The sequence below is a fragment of the Mya arenaria genome, chromosome 15 (assembly GCF_026914265.1).
Source record: "Mya arenaria isolate MELC-2E11 chromosome 15, ASM2691426v1".
NCBI lineage: Eukaryota > Metazoa > Mollusca > Bivalvia > Myida > Myidae > Mya > Mya arenaria.
The window spans coordinates 24204072-24229351 of record NC_069136.1 but is presented as its reverse complement, the minus strand read 5'-3'; the positions used below and the strand labels follow the sequence as shown (position 1 = coordinate 24229351).

Here is a 25280-nt window from a genome sequence, read left to right as displayed (position 1 = left end):
TAGCCCCGCCATCAAGTTTCAAGTTGGGAACAAACATAAAAAATATTGGATTTAACCAAAAAGATTATTGACTGATATAGTGATCATGTAGATTAAATGTTGCCCTACTCTCAGCTGGCTGAATTTTTCCGCCACAGAAACTTGGTTTCCCCCAAAAATTCGCCCGACATAATTAGCATCTCAAGTTTTTAACTTATTTTTAAAATCGCGTCTCTGACGTAATCGAGATAAAATTCGATTCCGACGTCATTTAAATGGACGCCGTCATTTCTAAAGAAATGATCTCCTGCCTTAATGTCGCAAGTAATCGCATCAGACGGACCCCCGGATGCAGCTATCAACCTTCCCAATCTATTTATTCGCGTCCGTTTGTGTTCGATTGCTTTCGCATCGCTCGCACCCAACCACTTGCGGCGTTGAATTATATCTATCCATACTATGGTGGCGGCCGGGAAGGCGGTTCTAATGTAACAGAGCTCCTTATTTATGATGTTTTTGAGTCTAAAAATTGACTCTGACACGAGATCATTACCACCGAGGTGAATAAAAACAGCCCTTGGTGGACTTTGAAACAATACCTTAGTTTCGATGGCACGGCGCAGCCCGTGCCACCCAAGGCCCCTTACCCCGTACCATCCTAACTCGCATGAAGTGCGTAGGTTCACTTTCCCCGTGTCCCTCGCCCGGACGCCACCCCAATATGGTAGGGAATCCCCAACTATCCAGATGTCTGAAAAGTGGTAAATAGCAGCCCTATGATAGACCTAGATGTTGTAGACACATAAACTATATATTTTTCTTCGGTTTAAAAAATACTGTAAAATCCCGCCTTCACCGGCTACGGTCTTATGTAGCGCTTGTAGCAATTCGAACGCCAGCGGCCCAGTTGCATAATTTGCTCATTTGACATACCCAATGAAGCCAAATCGGTAGCCCGGCCTATTCTAAAACTGTGCGTTCTGTAATGGCCTCTCGCATACGCAGTTTTTTGAATGCACTTAGAAAGAACACTTGCCACTTGCTGCCTGGTAACCGCCCTCCCGTTATTGTGGCAGAACAAAGGGCCCTTAGATAAAGCGCGTGTTTTACAATATTCACGCATCGCCAAAACAGGGCAGATTGTTTTTTCCGCTTCTGCTGGGAGCTTTAATGTCAATGGAGTCGTTTTTTGACTTGTTTTGTGTGTTTTTAACGTGATTGAAATACTTTTCAAATTGATTTTGCAATCATCCGTTAACAATGTCGGGTTACTCGTGGAATTACTCGAAACTAACTCACCGACGCGAAAAAGGCCAAAATATGCTAATGTAAATATTGTGTGAAACAGACTCGCCTCGTATTGCGTATAACAAACTTCTGTTAGTACGGAACATACCTCCCTTAAGATGTGTTTCGTCAGGGGGGGCGCGGTTGTCTTTTGATGGTCTACCTCGTCGAAAACCTTCTAACATTTTTTGTATAATGAATGACTTTTCAAAATCAAACCATCCATGAAGTTTATGAAAGTAATTAATTGCTGCTATGTATGTTGCGATAGTGCTCGCTGCACGACCTATTTCAAAACTATAGGCAATGAACAAAACTATGTGTTGTTCGTTAGCTGGCCAATCTCGATCGATCATATACTTTTCGCGAAACATTTTGAACGCGTTCAGGCCAGTAGCATACGCCAATTGTGTATTCGGAGCTATTCCGGCCGCAAGAAGTTTTCCAGCTCGATGTTGAATATTGTCCAAAGAAGGCTGGGTACCTGTCGCGGTTCGCGTTCTGCATTTGGAGCCAATAGTCTGAACTTCTCGTACTGAAAACGAGACAATGCATCGCAAATTAAGTTACTTTTCCCGCTAACATGTTGTCCCTTTATCACTGCATTTAATCTGAGGCATTTTAGGGTTAGAAGTCTAACCAAGCGCATGACATTGGGGTTTTTAGACGAAAGTTTATTCATAATCTGAACCACCGCTGCATTATCGCAATTAAACTTTATTTTTTTGTTTGTGAACCTATCCTCCCAAATAAAGAACGCAACTAATATAGGGAATAACTCGAGTAACGTGATGTCCCTAGTCAAACCTGAGTTATGCCAGAAGTCGGGCCATTTTTCACTGCACCATTCACCTTGAAAATATATTCCAAACCCCAAACCTACGCCTCCCGCGCTGTCTGAGAAAAACTCTACATCCTCATTTGATATCCAAAAACTGTCGTGAAAAATAGAAACTCCGTCATGCGACCTAAAAAATTCGAGCCACATCAACAAATGGTTTTTTATATCTTTATTAACTCTTATGTGATGATACGGTTTTGTTAAACCGCATATTGAGTCAATTAGGCGCCGACAGAAAGGTCTACCCATTGGTATAGCTCTGCAACAAAAATTTAACGAGCCAATTAAAGATTGCATAGCCTTTAATGTTGTTTTTTGCTTAGCCAAGACAACAGTTATCTTTTCGATGACCTGCTCTATTTTATCTCGCGGTATTTTAACAGTCATGTTATTAGAATTCAACTCTAAGCCTAGAAAAACTAATATTTCGGTCGGTCCCTCCGTTTTTTCTTCCGCAATTGGTACTTTTATGTCCGCCATAGTATTTATAAAAATATGCATGATTGACGCACAAGCCTCTACATTTTTGGCCCCCCCTAAAAAATCATCTAAATAGTGCAGCAACTCGCCTGATGACATTTTTTTTCTAACACAGTATTCTAGTAACGTTGAAAAACTTTCAAAGGTGCTGCAACTTATAGAAGCGCCAAAAGGTAATGCCTTATCAACGAAATATTGCTCTTTATGTTTAAAGCCTAACAGTTCGAAATCGACTTGCCTAATGGGAATTAGCCGAAAAGCATTTTTGATGTCCATTTTGAACAATTTGCAATTTTTTCCTAATCTTTGAATCATGGCAACAGCTTCGTCAAAACCAGTATATTGTACAGATGCTAGGTTTGGATCTATATAATCGTTTACCGACTCCCCTTCCGGGAATGAAAGGTGGTGGATCATACGAAATTTATTTACATCCGGCGCATTTGGGTTACTGGTTTTCTTAGGCACTAGACCTAGTGGTGAGACAATTAAATTCTCAAAAGGGGGGGAAATGAAAGGGCCCGCAACCCGTTTTTCAGCAATTTCTGCATTTATTTTTTGTGATACAATATCTGGCCGAGCAAGAGCTGAACGAAGATTTTTTGAATTTCGCGCCACACGTGGCCCGGCATAATGTATTGGGAAACCTTCTTTAAATCCTTTAAGAATAATCTGTAACTTGTTAAAATCAAATCCTTCCGAATGCAATTGTAATTTATGTACATCTATTGGGGTGGGGGACAAATTCATAACGTCCAAATTATTTGGCTCATTGGCGGGCACCTCGAAAGAAGGGTCTCCCCCTGCCGCGAAAAACAATTTGGCGGCCTCTGTTGGCGGCTGGTGAGCGTGTAACAGCAATTTGGTTCGACCCCCCGCCGCAGCTCGCTGCAGGGTGCTGACCGCCACAGCTTGAACATGTATGGCTAAAACGACAATTTGGCCACCTACAATTGCCACTGTTGTATTCGTGGCATGTGAATTTGCGGGTCGATGGAATTTGCCCAGTGTGACTGACGGGTTCGCTGTTCTGTGTGCAGCGCCACAACAGATCTGTGTTTATATGGGCCCAAGATGACGGATTAATCGCCTGGCGTAGCCGAAACTGTTCGTCATAAGCCCGCCATGCGAAACCCCCCTTTTTAGAGCTCTCTCTGATGTTAAACATATAGTGTAATAATTCATTGGCCTTACTTGGAAATCTTGCGAGATACACTCCCGAAAAAATAATAAAGGCGTCAGTCCATTTTTCGATGTTACTGATTTTTTCCCTACACTCACGTGGCTTTGACTCAATTTGCCCTGCGTCATTTAGCCGGAAAATGTTACTACTAGCATAGTCTTGCAATTCAATGGAACCCTTTAACAGAAGAGCCAAATTAATAAAAAACTTCCATTTTGAATTTGTTCCCTCAATGGCTGTGGAACATGTGCAGCCAAGTCGTCATCACTAAGACGAACAACTGAAACAAACGACCACAATGCGTCAAAATTACACAGGTTTATGCCCCTTTGTGCGACTACCTAAACAATTCTAACAGAACTTAAATAGAGCGGTTTATTTCCTAAAAATAAATGTCGTTATGCCTATAAAGTCATAACAAATATTATTTATATTCTGGACCCTTGGTCGAAGCATGGCAGACACACTTTGTCCATTGTTAATCATCTTAAGCATCACACTTTTGTTTCCACTCAATAAATGCTGAACAACTTGGTGTAGAGTTTTCAAACTGGTATGCAAATGAGCCATGATCAGGATATGACCTGTATGGATTTGTGGGTCAATAGGTCAAAGGTCAAGGTCATGATGACCTTTACTAGAACAATAGGTGAGAGGTCAAAGCAATGAAGATCTTTATTATGGGGCTCCTGACAGGCGACATATCTGATTTGCTAAATTTTAGTTATTTACTCAAATAGCAATTTAGTTCTAAAGATTTATTTAAACATTTAGATTTTTTAAGTAAATACATGTGAATCTTTACAATGAAATAGAACAGGGTCGTCAGTAATATATATGTGTGAATCAGCCTTAAAGGGGCTGTACTCTGTATGATAAAATAGCAAAAAAAAGAGAAAATTGTTGAAAACTGACATAAACTTGGCATTGATGTGTACAATGCATTGAAACTTACTAACTGAAGTACACATAGTTTACAATTTATTTAAGTTTAGCAGTTATTTCGTATTTTTCCATTAAAAAAAAAGAAAAGAAGATTACTGGGTATGTCTACCAGGTAGAATTCATTCCTTATGCGTGATTCGCTAGTCGGTGTTATCACGTGATATTACAGAGGTAGGTGTATAGCTTAATTATGTCACCCAATTAGAGTAAGCCTTCGTAGCTCAGCGGATAAGACGCTGAACTGCAATTTTGGCGACACGGGTTCGAACCCGGTCTCCGACACAATTTTTTTTTACATTTTGGTCCTTTTTTTGGTGCCAATCTGGTGTACAGTCCCTTTAAAAATATCTGTGAAATTCAAAAGGTTTTAAGCCAAAGTAAACAAAGAAGCAGTTGTAACCTTCTGCTTTCACTCATTGATTAAAGGAACAAAACACCAGATGATACATCTGCAGGAAAAAAAAGTAATTGTCAAAAACATAATAAAATTGATAGCGTTGTGTACAACGCATTGAATGTTTGTCTACCACATAAATTCAAGTTATTTAAAAATATCGTCTGTATATGTATCTGTACTAATCACATATACACACTATAATCTGAGAATTTATTATGCCCTATTTTCAAACTAATAAACTGAAAAATAAAGCTGAGATAGAGACAAAATAATATTTTAATCATATAAATAATGTATTTTATTATCTCCCTCATACTAATACTCTTTTTGCCAATTTTGGAACCATATGGAGCCTAGTCCCTTTAATGATATACTATGTAAAATATTAAAACAGGCACCCAAAATCTTATCAATCTTGTACCATCAGGAAAAGGAAAGGATGTTCCAGTATTTTGACAAGGATAATAATGGAGTCTTAGATGCTGATGAAGTCTGCAAACTGAACGCCTACTTGTTCAACCTGTTTCCAAGATTCGGATACAAAGGCTCTGCCCCTCCAGGTATTTCATCATACTTTTTTTTTCGTCAAAGTTAAGAAATATTAAAATTTGTTCTAGATTGAACATGAAACTTGATATGTTGCCAGTGACAAGACACACATACACAGCAAAGGTACCTTGACTTTGATAATTATTGACTTAATTATGCCCCTTTTACAGCTTTGAGTTCACGAGTGTACTTATGGGCTCACAGGTAATTGCATTAAACACTTCCTCGTGCAGTTCAGAGTGTTTTTTTTTATGTAGCATGGTATTATTAGAATACAAGTACCTGTTTTCTTACAAATAGCGTTTTACAACCTGTAATCACTATTGTTATTGTATCTATAGGTATACCAATAAGAATTTCATTAAAATCTGTTACTTTATATCAGATGATGACACACCCAGTGGTTTCCCGATGGAGTTGCTGGAATGTAGAAGCCTGGAGTATATCAATCTGTATTTCCATGGTTTTGTGTCCATTCCTCCGGAGATCGAGAACCTACAGGAGCTCCGCATGTTAAATGTCAGCAACAACCCAAACCTGCTTTCGGTGCCTGCGGAACTTGGGAAAATCTCCACACTCATACGTAAGATTTCATATTTGTTACACAATTTGATAATTATACAATACCCTTCAATGGATTTGTTATCCTCCTGTCACTGAGAAATGTCCACCCTGTCATTGAATCATATCATTTTTGTCACTGATTCATACCCCTTCTGTCACTGATTGATGCAATTTTTGTCACTAATTCAAACCCATTTTTGTCACTGGTAAATGCCCTTTTTGTCACTTATTCATGCCCCTTTTGTATCTGGTTCATGCCACTTTTGTCACTGATTCATAACCTTTTTGTCACTGATTCATACACCTTTTGTGTCTGGTTCATGCCCCTTTTGTATCTGGTTCATGTCACTTTTGTCACCGATTCATACCCCTTTTGTCACTGATTCATACATTTTTTGTGTCTGGTTCAATACCCTTTTGTCACTGATTCATGCCACTTTTGTTACAATTTCATGCCCATTTTCCGACTAATTCATGCCATTTTTGTCTCTAATTAATTCCTCTTTTCACTGGTTCATGCCCCTTTTATCACTTATTCATGCCCTTTTAACACTGGTTCAGGTCCTATTTTTCAATCGTTCATGACCCTTTTATCACTGGTTCATGCCCCTTTAATCACTGGTTCATGCCCCTTTTGTCATTAATTCATGCCCCTTTTATTACTGGTTCATGTCCCTTTTATCACTGGTTCATGCCCTTTTGTCATTAATTAATGCTCCTTTTATTACTGGTTCATGTCCCTTTTATCACTGGTTCATGTCCCTTTTATCACTGGTGCATGCCCCTTTTGTCAATAGTTCATGCTCCTTTTATCACAGGTTTATGCCCCTTTAATCACTGGTTCATGCCCCATTGTCATTAATTAATGTCCCTTTTAATACTGGTTCATGCTCCTTTAATCACTGGTTCATGCCCGTTTTGTCAATAGTTCATGCCCCTTTTATTACTGGTGCATGCCCCTTTAATCACTGGTTCATGCCCTTTTTGTCAATAGTTCATGCCCCTTTATCACGGATTTATGCCTCTTTAAATACTGGTTCATGCTCCTTCTGTCAATAGTTCATGCCCCTTTTATCACTGGTTCATGCCTCTTTAATCACTGGTTCATGCTCCCTTTGTCAATAGTTCATGCCCCTTTTATCACTGGTTCATGTCCTTTTAATCTCTGGTTCATGCCCTTTTTGTTATTAATTCATGACCTGTTTATTACTGGTTCAGTCTCCTTTTATCACTGGTCCATGCCCCTTTTGTCACTTATTCATATCCCCGTTATCTCGGGTTCATGCCCCTTTTACCACTGGTTTATGTCCCTTTAATCACTGGTTCATGCCCCTTTTTTCACTGGTTCATGCCCCTTTAATCACTGGTTCATGCCCCTTTTGTCAATAGTTCATGCTCCTTTTATCACAGGTTTATGCCCCTTTAATCACTGGTTCATGCCCCATTGTCATTAATTAATGTCCCTTTTAATACTGGTTCATGCTCCTTTAATCACTGGTTCATGCCCGTTTTGTCAATAGTTCATGCCCCTTTTATTACTGGTGCATGCCCCTTTAATCACTGGTTCATGCCCTTTTTGTCAATAGTTCATGCCCCTTTATCACGGATTTATGCCTCTTTAAATACTGGTTCATGCTCCTTCTGTCAATAGTTCATGCCCCTTTTGTCAATAGTTCATGCTCCTTTTATCACAGGTTTATGCCCCTTTAATCACTGGTTCATGCCCCATTGTCATTAATTAATGTCCCTTTTAATACTGGTTCATGCTCCTTTAATCACTGGTTCATGCCCGTTTTGTCAATAGTTTATGCCCCTTTTATTACTGGTGCATGCCCCTTTAATCACTGGTTCATGCCCTTTTTGTCAATAGTTCATGCCCCTTTATCACGGATTTATGCCTCTTTAAATACTGGTTCATGCTCCTTCTGTCAATAGTTCATGCCCCTTTTATCACTGGTTCATGCCTCTTTAATCACTGGTTCATGCTCCCTTTGTCAATAGTTCATGCCCCTTTTATCACTGGTTCATGTCCTTTTAATCTCTGGTTCATGCCCTTTTTGTTATTAATTCATGACCTGTTTATTACTGGTTCAGTCTCCTTTTATCACTGGTCCATGCCCCTTTTGTCACTTATTCATATCCCCGTTATCTCGGGTTCATGCCCCTTTTACCACTGGTTTATGTCCCTTTAATCACTGGTTCATGCCCCTTTTTTCACTGGTTCATGCCCCTTTAATCACTGGTTCATGCCCCTTTTGTCAATAGTTCATGCTCCTTTTATCACAGGTTTATGCCCCTTTAATCACTGGTTCATGCCCCATTGTCATTAATTAATGACCCTTTTAATACTGGTTCATGCTCCTTTAATCACTGGTTCATGCCCGTTTTGTCAATAGTTCATGCCCCTTTTATTACTGGTGCATGCCCCTTTAATCACTGGTTCATGCCCTTTTTGTCAATAGTTCATGCCCCTTTATCACGGATTTATGCCTCTTTAAATACTGGTTCATGCTCCTTCTGTCAATAGTTCATGCCCCTTTTGTCAATAGTTCATGCTCCTTTTATCACAGGTTTATGCCCCTTTAATCACTGGTTCATGCCCCATTGTCATTAATTAATGTCCCTTTTAATACTGGTTCATGCTCCTTTAATCACTGGTTCATGCCCGTTTTGTCAATAGTTTATGCCCCTTTTATTACTGGTGCATGCCCCTTTAATCACTGGTTCATGCCCTTTTTGTCAATAGTTCATGCCCCTTTATCACGGATTTATGCCTCTTTAAATACTGGTTCATGCTCCTTCTGTCAATAGTTCATGCCCCTTTTATCACTGGTTCATGCCTCTTTAATCACTGGTTCATGCTCCCTTTGTCAATAGTTCATGCCCCTTTTATCACTGGTTCATGTCCTTTTAATCTCTGGTTCATGCCCTTTTTGTTATTAATTCATGACCTGTTTATTACTGGTTCAGTCTCCTTTTATCACTGGTCCATGCCCCTTTTGTCACTTATTCATATCCCCGTTATCTCGGGTTCATGCCCCTTTTACCACTGGTTTATGTCCCTTTAATCACTGGTTCATGCCCCTTTTTTCACTGGTTCATGCCCCTTTAATCACTGGTTCATGCCCCTTTTTTCACTGGTTCATGCCCCTTTAATCACTGGTTCATGCCCATTTTGTCAATAGTTCATGCTCCTTTAATCACTGGTCCATGCCCCTTGTACCACTGGTTCATGCCCCTTTTGTCAATAGTTCATGCCCCTTTTATCACTGGTTCATGCCCCCTTAATCACTGGTTCATGCACCTTTTGTCATTAATTAATGCCCCTTATATTACTGGTCCATGCTCTTTTTATCACTGGTTCATGCCCCTTTTGTCACTTATTCGTGTCCCTTTTATCACTGGTGCATGCCCCTTTGTCACTCATTTATGCCTTTTTTATCACTAATTCATGCCCCTTCTGTCACCTATTCGTGCCCCTTTGATCACTTATTCAATCCCCCTTTTATTCATGCTCCTTTTACCACTGGTATGTGCCCCTTTTATTACTGGTTCATGCTCATTTTATCACTTATTCATGCCCCATTTTTTCACTTATTCATGCCCCTTTTGTAACTGGTTAATGCTCCTTTTATTTCTGTGTGTCCCTCTTCCACTTACAAACCCTGATGTATTTCATCTGTAGAGGTCTGCATTTTGAGTACTGTGTGTCCCTCTTTCGTCAACAATTCCTGATGTATTTCATCTGTTTAGGTATGGATTTTGATTCCTGTGCATCCCTCCATACACCTCCGAAGGAGATCCGAGCAAAGGGATTCTCCGTGATGTATGCTTACCTCCGCAGCATGATCAGTGGCTCCGTGCCTTGTAAACGTACAAAACTGATGCTTGTAGGACTGGGAGGGGCAGGCAAAACAAGGTTGGTGTTAAATATCAGTTACATCAGTAGTAAGATTGAATATTAGCAAACAGATTAAAATTACTTACTTTGCTCAAATAACAGAACAAAACCTTTATTTACAAAATACAAGCAAATACAGCTTATGATCATCAAAACAATCGTCATAGCATGCACAACAGGATAAATAAATAAACATGATTACAAACAAATTAACAACAAGAGAGCAATAATATCCAGTTTGAGTTAGATTATAATGTTCACTATATAGTCTCTAAATGTTTTGTTCTGTTCTGTTCTAATAACCACTGTTGAATGAGTTGATAATTAAGACCTTAAGTTTTAACTTTCAAAGACTGTTGTATGCTTTCTCTCCAGCTTGGTGGAAGCTCTAATGTCCAAAGATGGAAAGGCCAACTTATCCCATGGAGAAGCTATCACTGATGGTTAGTAATTATACCAATAAACTTTTCCTCTGAATTGTTGCAACACAATTGGGTTATTAGTAGTGAATTTTGATAGGGGATGTTGTATTTAACTCCCATTGAATTTGCAGAAATCCATGAAAGTCATACAATCATCATCATGTTTTCACAAAACACAGTTCTGATATCCCTTCTATTATAAACTTCTTACATACATTTCTGGATAGTTTAAACATTTTATATTTTACAACGATAGTGAAGAAAGTTATGATAACTTGAACTAAGTCACTCTCTTTGGCACGATGTTGCGCGAGAGTGTGGTCTTGTGTTGTTGGGGAAATCAGAGTACCTGGAGGAAACCCACTTGTCTGGCTTGGTGACCACCAACCAAACTCGCATGCACCCAGGCTGGGAATCCAACCCTGGTTGCCTTGGTGAAAAATGAAAGTGCTTACCACTAGACTAACCAGACATCCTCTGGTTTAAATCAACTAAACAACATAATAAATTGCATTTTAACATTGTACTATTTTGTTTTCTGACTTCATTTGAACATAAAGTCAAACCTCATTGGCTAAATCTCCCAAGGACTTGTGAAAATACCCTGAGCCTAAGGAAATTTTAGCCAAGCTGGAATGCTTTCTTTCAGTAGAAAGAATTCAGTCCTTTACATCCAGTTTGAGCCATTGAGGAAATCAAGCCAAGTGAGTTTAAGGCAACAGGGTTTAACTATATTCTTGTAATACTTATTATTTGATGTCAGCTGATTTGAATACAGCTCTATTCATATGATTAATAATTACACTGTTTCAATTAATTACAGGTATCGACATTTCCAACTGGACTGTTAGACATGAAGATGAGTCTCTTACATATAGCGTCTGGGACTTTGCAGGTCAAACAGTATACTACAACACGCATCAGGTTAGTTTAAACATTCTTATGTTTAATACCTTAGATTGTTATAGTTTCGTGACAGTTTAATTTTCAGTAAGAATTCTCATTGCAGATTTAATACCTATCAAAATATTTAATTTACTGGTGCATACCAGTCAAAACCTGTTGTCCCGATATCGCTTGGCTCGATTTCCTCGTTGGCTCGAACTTGACGTAACGAAGTGATTTGTTGTAAGACTATGTAAGCATTCCAGCTTGGCTCGATTTTTGCGAAGCTTGAAATATTTTGAATGGTCCCTGGGATATCGAGCCAAAGGGTTTCGACTGTAACTGAGTAATTGAGGTGCCCTTTAAACTTAAAAAATAACGGTCCAAACCAAAACACACACAAAAAAAACACACAATTCAAACCAGGCTATAGTACCCTCTCAGAGACTTGTTGGTTATTTTTTTATGTGGGAACAAAACAGTTGCTGATGTATACACTATTTTTATTTTTTTATGAACAGCTTTAATTTATTAGAATGTAATGAAAATTGAATACAATTAATTCCTTAGTTCTTAGACTCTTGCTAATATTATTCAAACTTAAAGTGTAAATTTATTTTTCAGTTTTTCCTGTCAAACCGAGCTGTGTATCTGCTGCTGTGGAATGTCAGACTGGGGTACGAGCATGCTGGTCTTGATTTCTGGCTCAGTTCCATATCAGTGCAGGCCCCTAAAGCCCCGATATTTGTCATAGGCTCACATGTTGATCAAGTAAGTAATCTTACAAAATTTCGAATGTTCAGGGGTAAAAAAGATTTGAAGTGTTTTTATTTGGGATTAGTAAGAAATCAAAATTTGGAAAGTTTTGGGGAATTGAAAGTTACAAATATTGGAACGTTTGAATAAGAAGTTAAATGTTAAAAAAGGATAGTTCTTAAAAATAGTTCTTATATATAATCAAATATCTAAGCAGTCTTTATATATAGCACATCTTCATACTGTACACATGTTCTATAACTACAAAAGCTCTTCAGACCTTATATTTCTTGTTCATTATTTCTACATACATGTAACAGTAACAAATGACTTAACCTTTAACTGTATTTAGGTGAGCAAGTTTGAGATTCCGATGAACGAGATGAGAGAGCGCTACAAACAGATTGCTGGGTTCCACTTTGTCAGCTCATATACAGGAAAGGTGATATGGAAGTCAACTTTACCTATAATTCCCAAATTCTCACACAAATTTGTCATATAATTTCTTTATAATATTGTCGGTAATGGCTGAGTGGTGAATATGTCAGACTCTGGATCAGAAGGCCCAGAGATTTGATCCCCACTTTGAGTTTTGTCGATGGTCACCAAGGAATGGTTATTTCATGATGGTTCTTAATCGCATGCACATGAAAGATCTTTTACTGCACATATGGTCTTCAAAGATTATATTACTTGTTTATCATTGCAACATTTAAAGATGCACTCTTATTCCCACATAAGATTTACCACAATTAATACTATTGTTTTAATATTCCAAAAAAGATGAATAAATGTTGAAAACAATGGTTCTTATAAAGGATACCGAGTTTAATTTAAAATAAATGTGCATAAAACACGGTATTTCTACGTTATGAGAATATAGTAGATCACAGTAAATATTTTAGCATTCACCAATCATTTAATACTTTTGCTATTTCAGCTATTAAATACAGGGCTGCAATCTTTTTATCAGTAATCAACATTTTCCATAAATGCCTTACTGTGAAATCATTAATGTTCGTGGGGCATTAATGTTCGTGGTTTTCGTGGGTTGGGTGATCCACGAATTCAAGATCCCACGAAATATAAACCCTTTATTTACTTTTTCAATTGCCTTGTTAAGTACATACTCTAGTATATTATTTACAGAGGTCGCAGTATACAGTGTTAAAACCTGTCTCACTGTATAACTTACGATCATTATTCTGTTAGTATATTATAACTGCCTTTAACAAATAATGATCCAAATCAATTAAATGTGTTTTATGCAGCAAATGACAATTATAAGCACGTGTTTAAACGTGTGCTGTTAATGAAAATCTCCAAGTTTACAAGATGTGCGTGATGAGTGTCTGTACTCGATTTTTTTATTAAATGAAATAATTAATCGATTACTAGTACATTGAAGGTTACTAAGCACCGAACGTGACAATATACGCACCTTTTCGGTGTTTTCACAGTTTGCAAAATTCTTAATTGGCATTCAATGGCTTCCCCTATCTGTATTTATGATCAGGGTACATCTTCTTTTATAACCTTTATTCCCAATTAAATCGATAAGTGACATGGGTATATGCAATAATTGGCATGTCGTACCACATTAGTGAGTGTCATAAACCGAGTGACGAAGAAGACGGAAATCACGGGCCAGCGCGTGGATATTATGCAGACGATCTAGGACGATCGCATCTTTTTTTTTTTCAAAAATGAAAATCCACGAATTCAAGTACCCACGAAATTGTTTTTTTTTCGGCAAACCACGAAATTTCATGCCCACGAACATTAATGATTTCACAGTATTTAGTAAGTAGTTAAAGGTTTATCACTCAAAATGTATGTTTGTTATACTTGTGTATGTATTGATTCTTAATAAGAGTGTCACTTTAAATCAATCTTACCTTTACTATTTTCCGTATTAGGGAATAATGGAGTTACAGCAGAAGTTATTCAGTGTCACCCTGGAGCAGCAGTACATGGGAGAACAGATACCTGAAGTGTGGTTACAGTTTGAAAACAATGTCATAGGGTGAGTTCATGTTAAAACCATAGGTGGCAGTATTAGTCAGAGAGCGTGATTATATAATTATTTACACTGTGTGGTTATCGAGACATAGTTGTCACAATAGTGGTTCTGTGTATGGGCGTGCATTGGTGCGTGCGGCTATTCGTTTTAGAATGAACTTTGTCCAGGCTTATCTTGACTATGCATAATTGGATTTTTTATGACAGTCTTATGTCATTGGTTTGCAGATATTTATGCAAAAAAATGCTCTTTCCAAGGCAAAAAATAAAACAGGTGTAAAAATGGTAAATCTATGAGAGTGCAGCTTTAAAGGTAATTGGGAACCTTTAAGTTTTGATCTTTTATTTTCAGGACTCGGTCAAAGAGCAATGTGATGGAATATACAGAATTAGAGAAACTTGCAAATATTTCTGGGATATTCGATAAAATTGAGGTATTGGCCAATTGTTTCTGTTTTGTGTTTTGCAAAATAATAATGGGAAGTATTCTCATAGACTTGATGTCATCATTTTTGTTGTTGTCGGCAGCGCAATCATCATGCAAAACCTTAAACCTTTTCTCAATAACTTTGTAAACTGATATTGCCAGAGACAATTTTTGTACACATGTATATCAAGGCTTATAACTCTGTTATAATGACTTCAATTGTTGAATTATTGCCCTTTTTTAACTGATTAAAACAACAAAAACAGACAAGCATTGGCTTTTGCTTCAAAGTTCTCTTGTTTTTTGTTTTTTTTACAGGAATGAATATGCAAGTGTGAATGTGTATACAACATGTTACCAATGATAAAGTCTTCTTATATTGAATGCTGAAATATTTTTTAATTATAATATGTGCCTATTCTGAACTTTAAATGGCAAATGTCCCATAGAATAGCTGTTTATTGAGGATAAATGCACTTACTAAATTGAGAACTTGAAAATAAAAAGAATCTGATTTTTTTTTGAAGAAAGATCTCGTCATATGAGCCATTTCCTGTAATGATGTTAAAAATACTATTTGTTTATCATTATTATTCCACATGCACTTATCAAATATACATTAGAAAGTAATATTTATTTACAGCCTAATTTACATGAACAAGTATAATGTTTCCAATAAAGGTCCACCAGGCCGTTCGGTTCTTGCATGACCTTGGAAGCCTTCAGCATTTTACTACTGAGAAACTAAAAACAAAGGTGGTAATCAACCCACAGTGGATCGTAGATGTGATGGCCTGTGTAGTATCCGTAAAAAACTCACCAATACAGGTTGGTACTTTATATTTACACCTCAACTTATATTCCTTAAATGAACTGCCTTTCGGCAATTGCGGTTATCATCCGATGAATGCAACATCGTCGGATATGTTCGGATCACAATTATTGCATAACAATATCAAAGTACATGTGGAGTCTTTCAGACCCCACACACTTAGACCAGCCAAATTGCGTTCATATCCTGATAATGACATAGATGCCACAATTCATTCTTAAAACAACAAAAACACAGTTGATGTTGAAACATGAGTAGTAATCATCTCCTGACTTCATAGCGGATGGTGTGAAAAATGGTAATGTGCGTTTCTGGCTCATCAGATTTTGCTAAGAAATTTTCAAAGAAAAAAATCCAGGCATTGTCCTAGTGGTTTTGCAGAAACTGTAAACCAATTCAAGATATTTTAAATATTTTTTGTGTTCAGTCGGGACCTGAGGGCAAGCCAGTAACAAGGCTTCCTTTAGTAAGCAGCGACACAGGATTCCGAAGGGTCAATTTTTTCTGCAAGACAGGAAACAAATGACTGATCTTTTTTCTTGAGTACCAAAATTTAAACATGTAGCAAGTTACATTTTTGTACATTTCACCAAATAGGGCGTGAGACTTAATGTTTACTGATGTCATACTAACTTAAGCTCAATGAGATGTCAAATAGTTCCTCTAAAATTGTGTATATTCATTCTGTGATCATCATTTTTCCATTGAGGTCTTTTGTAATGGTTTTTTCTTAACACAACTAAACCAGACTTAAGCCCTATAAATGCTCAGCTTATTCCGCTTTTCACATCGAATTAACTCCAATTTTGTTTTAAGTGCACTTACTACGGCCAATTGTATAGAACTTGGATAAGTTATCCACAGGTTATCTATTGGCTATTTGTTTTTGCAATGAAATGATTTTATTGGTTAATATAAATTATTGTATAAATATTGACCAATGAATAAATGTGAAGTCTAACATTAACCAAACCAAAGAACTAGCATTTTGGTTTTATACAATGGCTGCTGGTACCCTTAAGTTTAATGGACTACCCTATTGTAGGTTACACATAACTATTAATTTTATTATAAACAGAAAATCTTTGATTCTTATAGGACAAATACAGCATTATCTTATCTTTCAGAATGGGCGTTTAAATCACTCAGACATTGGAGTGGTATGGAAAGATTACCCTGCTGACCTTCATGACTGGTTACTGGAACTCACCGAAGCATATGACCTCACATTCAGGCTAGATGACAAACCAGTCAACCTGGTACCCTGCTTGATGCCTGAAAAACAACCAGATGTAAGTATAACTGATTGACTGGCTACTATACACACAGAAGCCTGTAGGTTGATATGAACTCATATTTAGGCTAGATGAAGAACGAGTCAACCTGGGACTCGGCTAGATGCCTGAAAAAAACACCAAAGGTAAGAATAACCGTTTGACTGGTTATTTCCTAGAACTTGCAAAAGATAAGACCTTACATTAAGGCCAGATGAAAAAACAGCCAAATTGGAATCTTATCAGAAACTACCAGAAAAGTATAATGAGAGAAAATAAAATGAAATCCCAAGAATAGCCACATGACTAGTTACTAGAACTCACCGAGGAAAATGACCCAAATGCAAATGCAAATGACCCCACATTCAGGCATAAGGAAGAACCAGTCAACCCTAGTAAAAAAATGCTTGACTGGTACCCTGCTTAATTCTTGCTTAAGAAACAATCGGATGTTAAGTATAAATATGAATATGAATTGATTTCTGAACCTCACAGAAACATATTTTTGGCTTAAAAAGTTTAACTAGCTATAAGTCAATTCTTACATTGGGCATAACTTAAAAACTAAATTGAATACGCATGTTGCAAAAGACAAAATGCACATAAATAGCAAGGTCCATAACTCTGGCATTAAAAATGGTTGAGTTATGCCCCTTATTTAACTGAAAAAACAACAACAGGCGAGCATTTGTGTTTGCTCTGCAGCATTTTTGTTTTGTAAGTCATTATATAAGTAATATATACTTATGCTTTGTTCTTTACTCAGTTTCAGTGGGAGGATGTGGAAAAGAATTCAGGGATTAAGGAAAACAAGATGATCTACAAGTTTGACTATCTGCCGGCCGGCCTTTTCAACAGGGGACAGGTATGTTTTGAGGAAGAGGTAAAAGGTGTAAGGGGTGAAAGACAATTTGCATTGAGAAAAACAAAATGCTTTACAAGTTTTACTCTCTGCCGGCTGATCGTTTTAGTTTGTTTCGACAACCTTTTTATTTTTTGACTTGGAATGAGCAAAATTTTGCGAAAATATCTGGAAACCAGTGATATAAGACTGAAAGAAGATAAGAAGAAAGATAACATTAACATTTAATATTTACATTAAAAAAAAATGGGTGTTTTATGGCTTAAAGCCTTACTAAAATGGAATAATAGGTTTTTCAGCAGTTTTCCAAACAGTTGAGATCTGTTCCGTTGTGAGTTGTCTTATCTGACCAAATTGAAGGCATTGATGCCAAATTGAGCTGATTTTGAGACAAATTATGAAAAGTTCTCAAATTTGTCAATCTGTGAGAGTGCAGCTTTAAATCGAATGCAGCATTGCACATCAAAGAAAACTAAATGTAGTTATGAGGTATTTGGCATATACTTTGACATTACACCATGAACTAACTACTCAAGAGGCGGGCTAAAACCTGTGCAAAGCATCCATACATCCACAGTTTCCATAAGATTTACATCAATGCACCAATTTAACTGAAGTTTTAAATTACAATCCCAAGGACAGCACAGTTACAAGCAAATATCTTTGATGTGCTGAAATCTAACTGCTCATAACCACTAACAGTGGCGGTATGAATTGATGGTCTTTCATTGCAAAATGACACTGTGAATGTGATTTTATTAACTGTATGACCAGATCACTTTGCTAAGTTCATTTGTAAACAGCGATATTATTCAACAGATATGTCAGTATGTATATATATGTATATTATCTTAATGTGAATTGCATATGAAATACAAAGCATGGCAAAAACAAATTGAATTGTTATTGTAACTGTCTCTGGGCTTGGCTTTTATGCACATACACAAGTACATGTAATTAATATTGTGGAAACTATTGGACAGGTACGGTTGCACCAGATCTCGGACAGCGCCCATATCTGGAAACGAGGCTCATTTTTACACAAGAATGGTCACAGGGCGGTTTTGATACAAAACAGGTGAGTTTCAAGATAAGCTTCATATGAAATTATTATTTTCTAGGGAGGATTTGGTTCAAAGGTATTGCAAATTGCCGTTGTTGTCAGAGTCTTCCTTGGCATGTAAACACTAACTCAAACTCAAAAACCATTAAAGAAATTCAAATAAAACTTGGTACACATGTTTCCGGAGAAAAATATGCACATGTGCGGCAAGGCCTTTAAGTCTTACAATAGTAAATGTCAAGTCATGCGCCCATGTTTGTCATAAATGCAAGTGGTGGCTATTGCTACTGATCGGAGCTCTTGTTAATCCTTAATAACACATTGAATTGATTTGTTAAAATAATATGACTAATGTGTTGAGAAACAATCAGAGAAATATAATATGTTGTCATCGGTGTATAAAACCATTTTTCCAGAGAGTCAGAGCTGATCCTTCGTGTCCAGGGTCCTCGGCCAGAGAATGTGATTTTCCTGGTGCATGAAGTATTCGAGGGTCTCATCTCCGAGTCTTTCCGCGGCGTTACCTACGACTTCCAGATACCTTGTCCTAATTGCCTTGCTGCTGTGAGTTTATTTAAGTAATGGTTACAGTAAATAGGCAGTTAAGTGTAACATTGATTGTGGGCTGATCTTTTAGCTAGCTATCCATGGTTTCAGCAGTGTATTTAGCTCTTTAATGGCCAATATTTTCTAAGGGAGACAACTTTGTACAGGGAGCTGTATTTTGTTGCTGTATAGTGCATGCCCTCTTGTTTTTCTAAAACCACCTAGCTTACTTGTAGAGAGAAATACCTCATGTTTTACCAACCATGATCCATAAAGTTAAATAATTGCATTTAATTCTGTATTTTTTTGGAAGATTACTGTCTTCTTAGGGACAATATAAATTAATTGCAGGATTTTTTTTTCTAAAAAGTGTTTTTAAATGGGGTGGGTGGAGTGATTTTATTTGTTATTTTTCGTAGATGACAGTTTCACCGTTCAATATGTGCTATTTCTTTTTGCATAAGGGATCATATAGTACATGTATTTTTTAACAAACAAAGAATTCTCCTTTTTGACATGTGAATGTTATACAAGGACACCGTAGGTAAGAATAGATGCTGTTCCTGGACAGTTCTGGACAGATAAAGAAAATACAGGCCCTAGTTCAACTTTTTTATTTGAGTCAATAAAATTAAAGAGCCAGCAGAGAAAAGAGGGGACAGGAAGGAATGAAAATCTAGCAATTAATATATATTCCCCTATATATGAATTGAACTGTTTTATATGGTTTATGTGCTTTACATTTTAAGTAACTCATCTTTTGCAAGGCTTCCAATGATAAAATTATACATTGGAGATAAAAAGGGAAATGTTACTAATGACATTTAATCAACCATGAGACAGAACCCTCTCAATCCCACCTTTCACCTTTTGTATAGATTTTTGGAAATTTGAAAACATCTTTTTATATCAAAATAATTATTAGTAGAAAATAATGAAAAACTCTTGTTTAACCTTTCAGGGTGTAAAGGACATGCACATGTTCTCTGCGTCAACAATCCGTCGAGCCATTGCTCTGAAGTCCCCGTTCCTGCAGTGTGTCACATACTTCCATGTGACCTCGTGTAATGACCTCTTAGGTATGTACTATGTGTGTCTGTCACATACTTCCATGTGACCTCGTGTAATGACCTCTTAGGTATGTATTGTATGTGTCTGTCACGTACTTCCATGTGACCTGGTGTAATGACCTCCATGTGACCTCGTGTAATGACCTTCACGTGACCTCGTGTAATGACCTCTTAGGTATGTATTGTGTTTGATTCATATTAAAGTACATGTTTAGCTTGTCTGTTTATGCATGAATGCAAAATGAGTTTGTGTTATATTTTCACAGCCTTGATGTCCTTTATCTGAGTATGAAAAAACATAAACCTTGGCCATTACTCAAAAACAAACTAAATATTCAAATAAAACATGGAAACCATGTTGCCAGAAACACACATGTATAGCAAGGCCCATAACTCTGGCTTTAAAGAGCGTTGAGTGTGTTATGCCCCTTGTTCGAATGATTAAATCAAACACCAGACTACCATTGGTGTTAGCTCTGCAGCACTGTTGCCTTGTTTGAGTGCCAAGAAAAAAGTTGAGGCAATTTCATACTAGCCATATTTGTAATTGTCGTTGTAGTTGTTATGTTGATGGAGTTGAGCAAAATGATGGCATGTAATATTTACATCAAACTTTGTACACTTGTTTACAACAACATGGTGCATTTAAGGTAATTCATCCATCATTAATACCAAAAAGCGTTACTAATTTTATTTTAAAGTCATAAAATGTTAAGTTTGAAAGTTTTTACTTTTTTTCTTATAAAGACTTTTTTATTTAAGAAACAAATTAATGAATTTGTCATATAATCTGTCTTATTTTGTTTAATTACCTCCCTTTGATATATCATCATAATAGTAGCGTCATTATAGTGCTATTCAAAAATGTAATCCATGCAAAATAACATGAATGCTTAATCAATATATATGACACACAAATAATATCAATGCTTTTAACTAAAATGCATGAACACATCTTTGCATCCTAATGATGGACGGCTTACCTAAAAAATCCTTATTCCAGCGAGTATGCCTCCAGACAGCCACAGTGACTTTGACATTCACCTGGTGCAGTCCATACGCAGCCTGAGGGATTTGAGGAAAGACTTAGCAGCAGGTATGGTAACAGTAAGCAGATAATGTTGCAGTGGCTTTCATATCCATGTGCCTCCAATTGTATAAATGTTGCAGCTTTAAAAGTGATACTCGTATTTAAAATCAATACATAAAAATGTGTAACAAACACAAATTTGAAGTGATAAACCTTTCACTACTTACTAAATTATGCATTTATGGAAAATATTAGTTATTGATAACAAGATTGTAACTGTGTATTTAATAGCTGAAAAAGCATAAATTTTAAATGACTGGTGGGTCCTAAAAGATTTACAGTGATCAAATTAAATCTCCTAAGGTAGATAAACCGTGTTTTCTTCACCTTTCTTACAAATTGATATTGATTCAATATTTATTTATTCTTTTCGGAAATTAAAACAATTGTATTAATTGTTGTACTGCTTATTTTTGAATAAGAGTGCATCGTTAAACAATCTATTGGATCTAAAGAAAGACCTACATGTAGAAGCTGGTTAGGCAGACTTGATTTGAGGATAGACCAGGGTCAATATACACAAACATCTTAGGTCTGAGTTTGAGAATTTTGTTTTTAAAGTGCTTTTATAGGAGCAATTTTGATGGTAAAAAGTTGCTGTATATGATACAAATAATCTATTCTACAATAAAGCACACAGCTTTTGTTAAAATTATTTATTTTATGCGTATTTCGAAACATTTAAGAATTCAGTTTTTCAAGCCTGAGTCTGTAACCCACTGTCTAAATTAGAAACTCAGACTCAAGTCCTGAATAAATATGGGCCCTCGTAGGATGGCAGATGGCAATTGTGAGCTTGGCTGTCATTGGGAGTTGGGTTGAAATAGGGGATCTGTTGCATTAAAATCATGTTTTGCCTTGGTGATAGTGTCCGTATAGTGGTTTACATCTAACAGCCATCTAACTCTCTTATGGAAAACATTTTATAGCAATAAGATGATCATTGAATAAACACTTTGAAGCATGAAAACAGACAACTTATTTGTTGAACCTTGCTAGCATTTAGTCGGCACACTTTCCATATAAAAATTTAGAATTCAGTTGGCACACTTTTGGAAGATTCAGAATTCAGTTGGCACACTTTCCGTATGAAAATTTATAATTCAGTCGGCACACTTTCCGAAAATTTAGAATTCAGTCGGCACACTTTCCATATGAAAATTCAGAATTCAGTCAGCACACAGCAATGAGATGATCATTGAATTAACACTATGGAACATGAAAACAGACAATATTCTCAATATATGTCATATATACTGTCATGTGTTTCCGGTCCGGATAGGAAAATCTTACCCCAGGGACCTGCGTTGCCAAGTTACCGGCTACGGCGCATGCCTTAGGGTCTGATTTTGTGATGATGTTTACTGACGTCATGACGGACAGTAATTTTTATTCACTGCACTAGTCTTGAAGTTCCTTCAATATAACGTCTTTTAAGGGTTATTTCGTTTTGTTTTGAAGCTATATTTTTGTGAAATTAATATTTATGTAAATCAACTATTAAAATATCATAATTACGCTAACATGAAGTGTATGAAGAAGAAAGTTTAAGACTAGGTATGAAACACTGGATACTTTTCAGAAATAATCTGGACCAAGTCTCAAATGCAAATGAAAATTCTTACGACAATGAAATTAATCCATAATTTGGATATTTCAGATCTATTTTTGTCCTACTGTGCAAAGGATGCCCCCAAAAGTAGGAAAGGAATTATCCATCCAGCCCAAGTGTGTGAAGATTTAAGACAGGCCAATTACAAATGGTGAGACTATTACGAAATAAAAATCAATTAAAGGATAATAATTTTTGTCTTGTTTTAGCTTAGAAGTTTTTCATCAGGTTTATATGTTGTTATATTTAGATCCAATTCCATTTTAGGTGCTTAACTTAATTATGTGAGGTTTAAATTTTGCAATGCTATTATCTGAAGTGCCACTAACGTTTGTAAAAATATTTCTGCTAGGTCTTTAATTTGCATTTTGATGAAACTTAAAATTTTTTAAAACTTTAAGCCTTCACAAAATTTATGCCATTTGCAGAATTTGTTTATCTATAATAAGAGATTTTTCCATAACTTACAAATTGGTAGATTGCCTAATTTGAATTATTCCTATTACAATTTTGAAATATCTGTCGCAGCTGGTTTCCGAAACCTGAAGAAAAAATGTCAGCAGAGGAGATGGCCCACTCCCTTAGCGACGCAGCGGTGTTTGTCGTGTTTATGTCCGTCAACTACGCACAAGATAAAGATTGTGTTGACCTCTTCAAGTTCGCAAGACTCACGCTCAAGAAGCCAATGGTCGTTGTTGCAGTTGGGGAAAATTTTGATTGGAAAAAAGGCGTTGGCGTTGGATTTATTCTTGCTGATGAGGTATGCTATTTGTTTTCCATCGAACCTTGTTGGTTATAGCCTAGGATATGCATAATTAAAAGAAGAGTTTAAAAGATTTTAAAAAGTAGTCATTGAAATTGTTTTATTTCGCCCTGGCAATTTCAATAATTGTTTACAAGATAGTTGTATGACAATGATGGGGCCATATGGCAAAGAGCCAATATTTTTGCTATAAAAGACAGGGATGTGATTTGTCCGCGGATTCGCAGAATTCCGCGGATCTGATGGCCCCAGAGAACCCCCCCCCCCCCCCCAAAAAAAAAATAAACCTGAAAAAAATTATTCAGTTGCTTTCAGTTGTTTAAGTTAATATTCAAGTTTGCTTCAAATTTAAAGTCAGGAGAGCCCTCACAAGAGCTTTTAAAAAGCTATTTTTTCTTCTACGGCAGTGCGCTTTTGACCCCAAGAGCGCCCCATAATCCCATGGCTGAAAATGTTTCAGCCCTCCAGCTGCCAGGTCAATCACATCCCTGAAAGTTCAAGGTCAAGGTCACATTAAGGGAGCTATTGTTATTATTTCAATTAACTTGCAAAGAGATGTGCAAGGTAATGAATTGTTTATTAATTTTAAAATAAAACTGTTGGAATAATTTATATTCACTGAGCTACTGATAATTTTATGTGGCCTTAGAAGTAGGGCAGACACATAGCTTTGTCTGGCTTCTTCATCCTCACTGCCATCTGCTTCGTACCTTTGTTTGCAATCAATGTTTTCAAACAACCAGTTTTCAAACTTGGTATGCATATAAGTCATGGTCAGTAGATGACCCCTATATATTTTAGGGTCAAAAGGTCATGGTTATGGTGACCTTTACCAGAAAGATACTGGCACTCTTTTGCAATCCGTAATTTATGAAAATAATTTAGGAGGGTATGAACCTCATCTGTGGTACAATTCGATTAGGATATCAAAACAGACACTTTAATTGGTTTCTACCTGGGAAACAAACTTGAGATTCATACAAGCTGATGACTGTGATGACAATGAGGCTTATATTATATTAGTATTAAATATATATATATGTCATATACATGTACATAATGCTATATTGTGTCTCTATTATGACATGAAACATGAATATTTATTTATATGATCATTGGTGATTTATTTGACCATTTGATTACTTACATGCATATAATTCACTATTTGTAAATGTATACTCATGGACATATTGTCTATTGTATTTGTTAATAAAACTAAAAAAAAACAACTATATAATCTCGTATTTAATTTATTTCATCTGCTACAGGTGTTCGTGAACATGATCAATTCTAAGGTCGGTGTGTATGATACAAAGTTGAAGGAACTGAAAGAGACGATCGCATCTAGGATGACGGGGAAAGTGAGCATGGGCGTTAAGCCACCGTGCTTCTTCAGCTACACATGGGTTAACTCTGCTAATGCTGTCGCACAGGGAACCAGGTATATTGGTCATGTGATTGTTTTTTTCTTTCATGCTTTTTGGTGAAATATTTAGTTTATCAGTGAAATAACAACAGTGAATTTGAGAC

General features: G+C 36.6%; 1 protein-coding gene across 1 annotated transcript in view; it reads left to right on the top strand.

The window, feature by feature from the left end:
• LOC128219925 (uncharacterized) overlaps positions 1 to 25280 on the top strand; it is an 80791-nt gene that overhangs the window by 43395 nt on the left and 12116 nt on the right. The window contains exons 38-56 of the mRNA XM_052928103.1: positions 5540 to 5672; positions 6047 to 6244; positions 9979 to 10144; positions 10502 to 10569; positions 11372 to 11472; positions 12058 to 12204; positions 12542 to 12631; positions 14109 to 14215; positions 14564 to 14645; positions 15320 to 15466; positions 16598 to 16762; positions 17511 to 17609; positions 18590 to 18684; positions 19086 to 19233; positions 20177 to 20294; positions 21289 to 21381; positions 23036 to 23138; positions 23516 to 23747; positions 25019 to 25191. Of these exons, the coding sequence (XP_052784063.1) occupies positions 5540 to 5672; positions 6047 to 6244; positions 9979 to 10144; positions 10502 to 10569; positions 11372 to 11472; positions 12058 to 12204; positions 12542 to 12631; positions 14109 to 14215; positions 14564 to 14645; positions 15320 to 15466; positions 16598 to 16762; positions 17511 to 17609; positions 18590 to 18684; positions 19086 to 19233; positions 20177 to 20294; positions 21289 to 21381; positions 23036 to 23138; positions 23516 to 23747; positions 25019 to 25191 (2465 nt within the window). The remainder of the gene's footprint in view (positions 1 to 5539; positions 5673 to 6046; positions 6245 to 9978; positions 10145 to 10501; positions 10570 to 11371; positions 11473 to 12057; positions 12205 to 12541; positions 12632 to 14108; positions 14216 to 14563; positions 14646 to 15319; positions 15467 to 16597; positions 16763 to 17510; positions 17610 to 18589; positions 18685 to 19085; positions 19234 to 20176; positions 20295 to 21288; positions 21382 to 23035; positions 23139 to 23515; positions 23748 to 25018; positions 25192 to 25280) is intronic.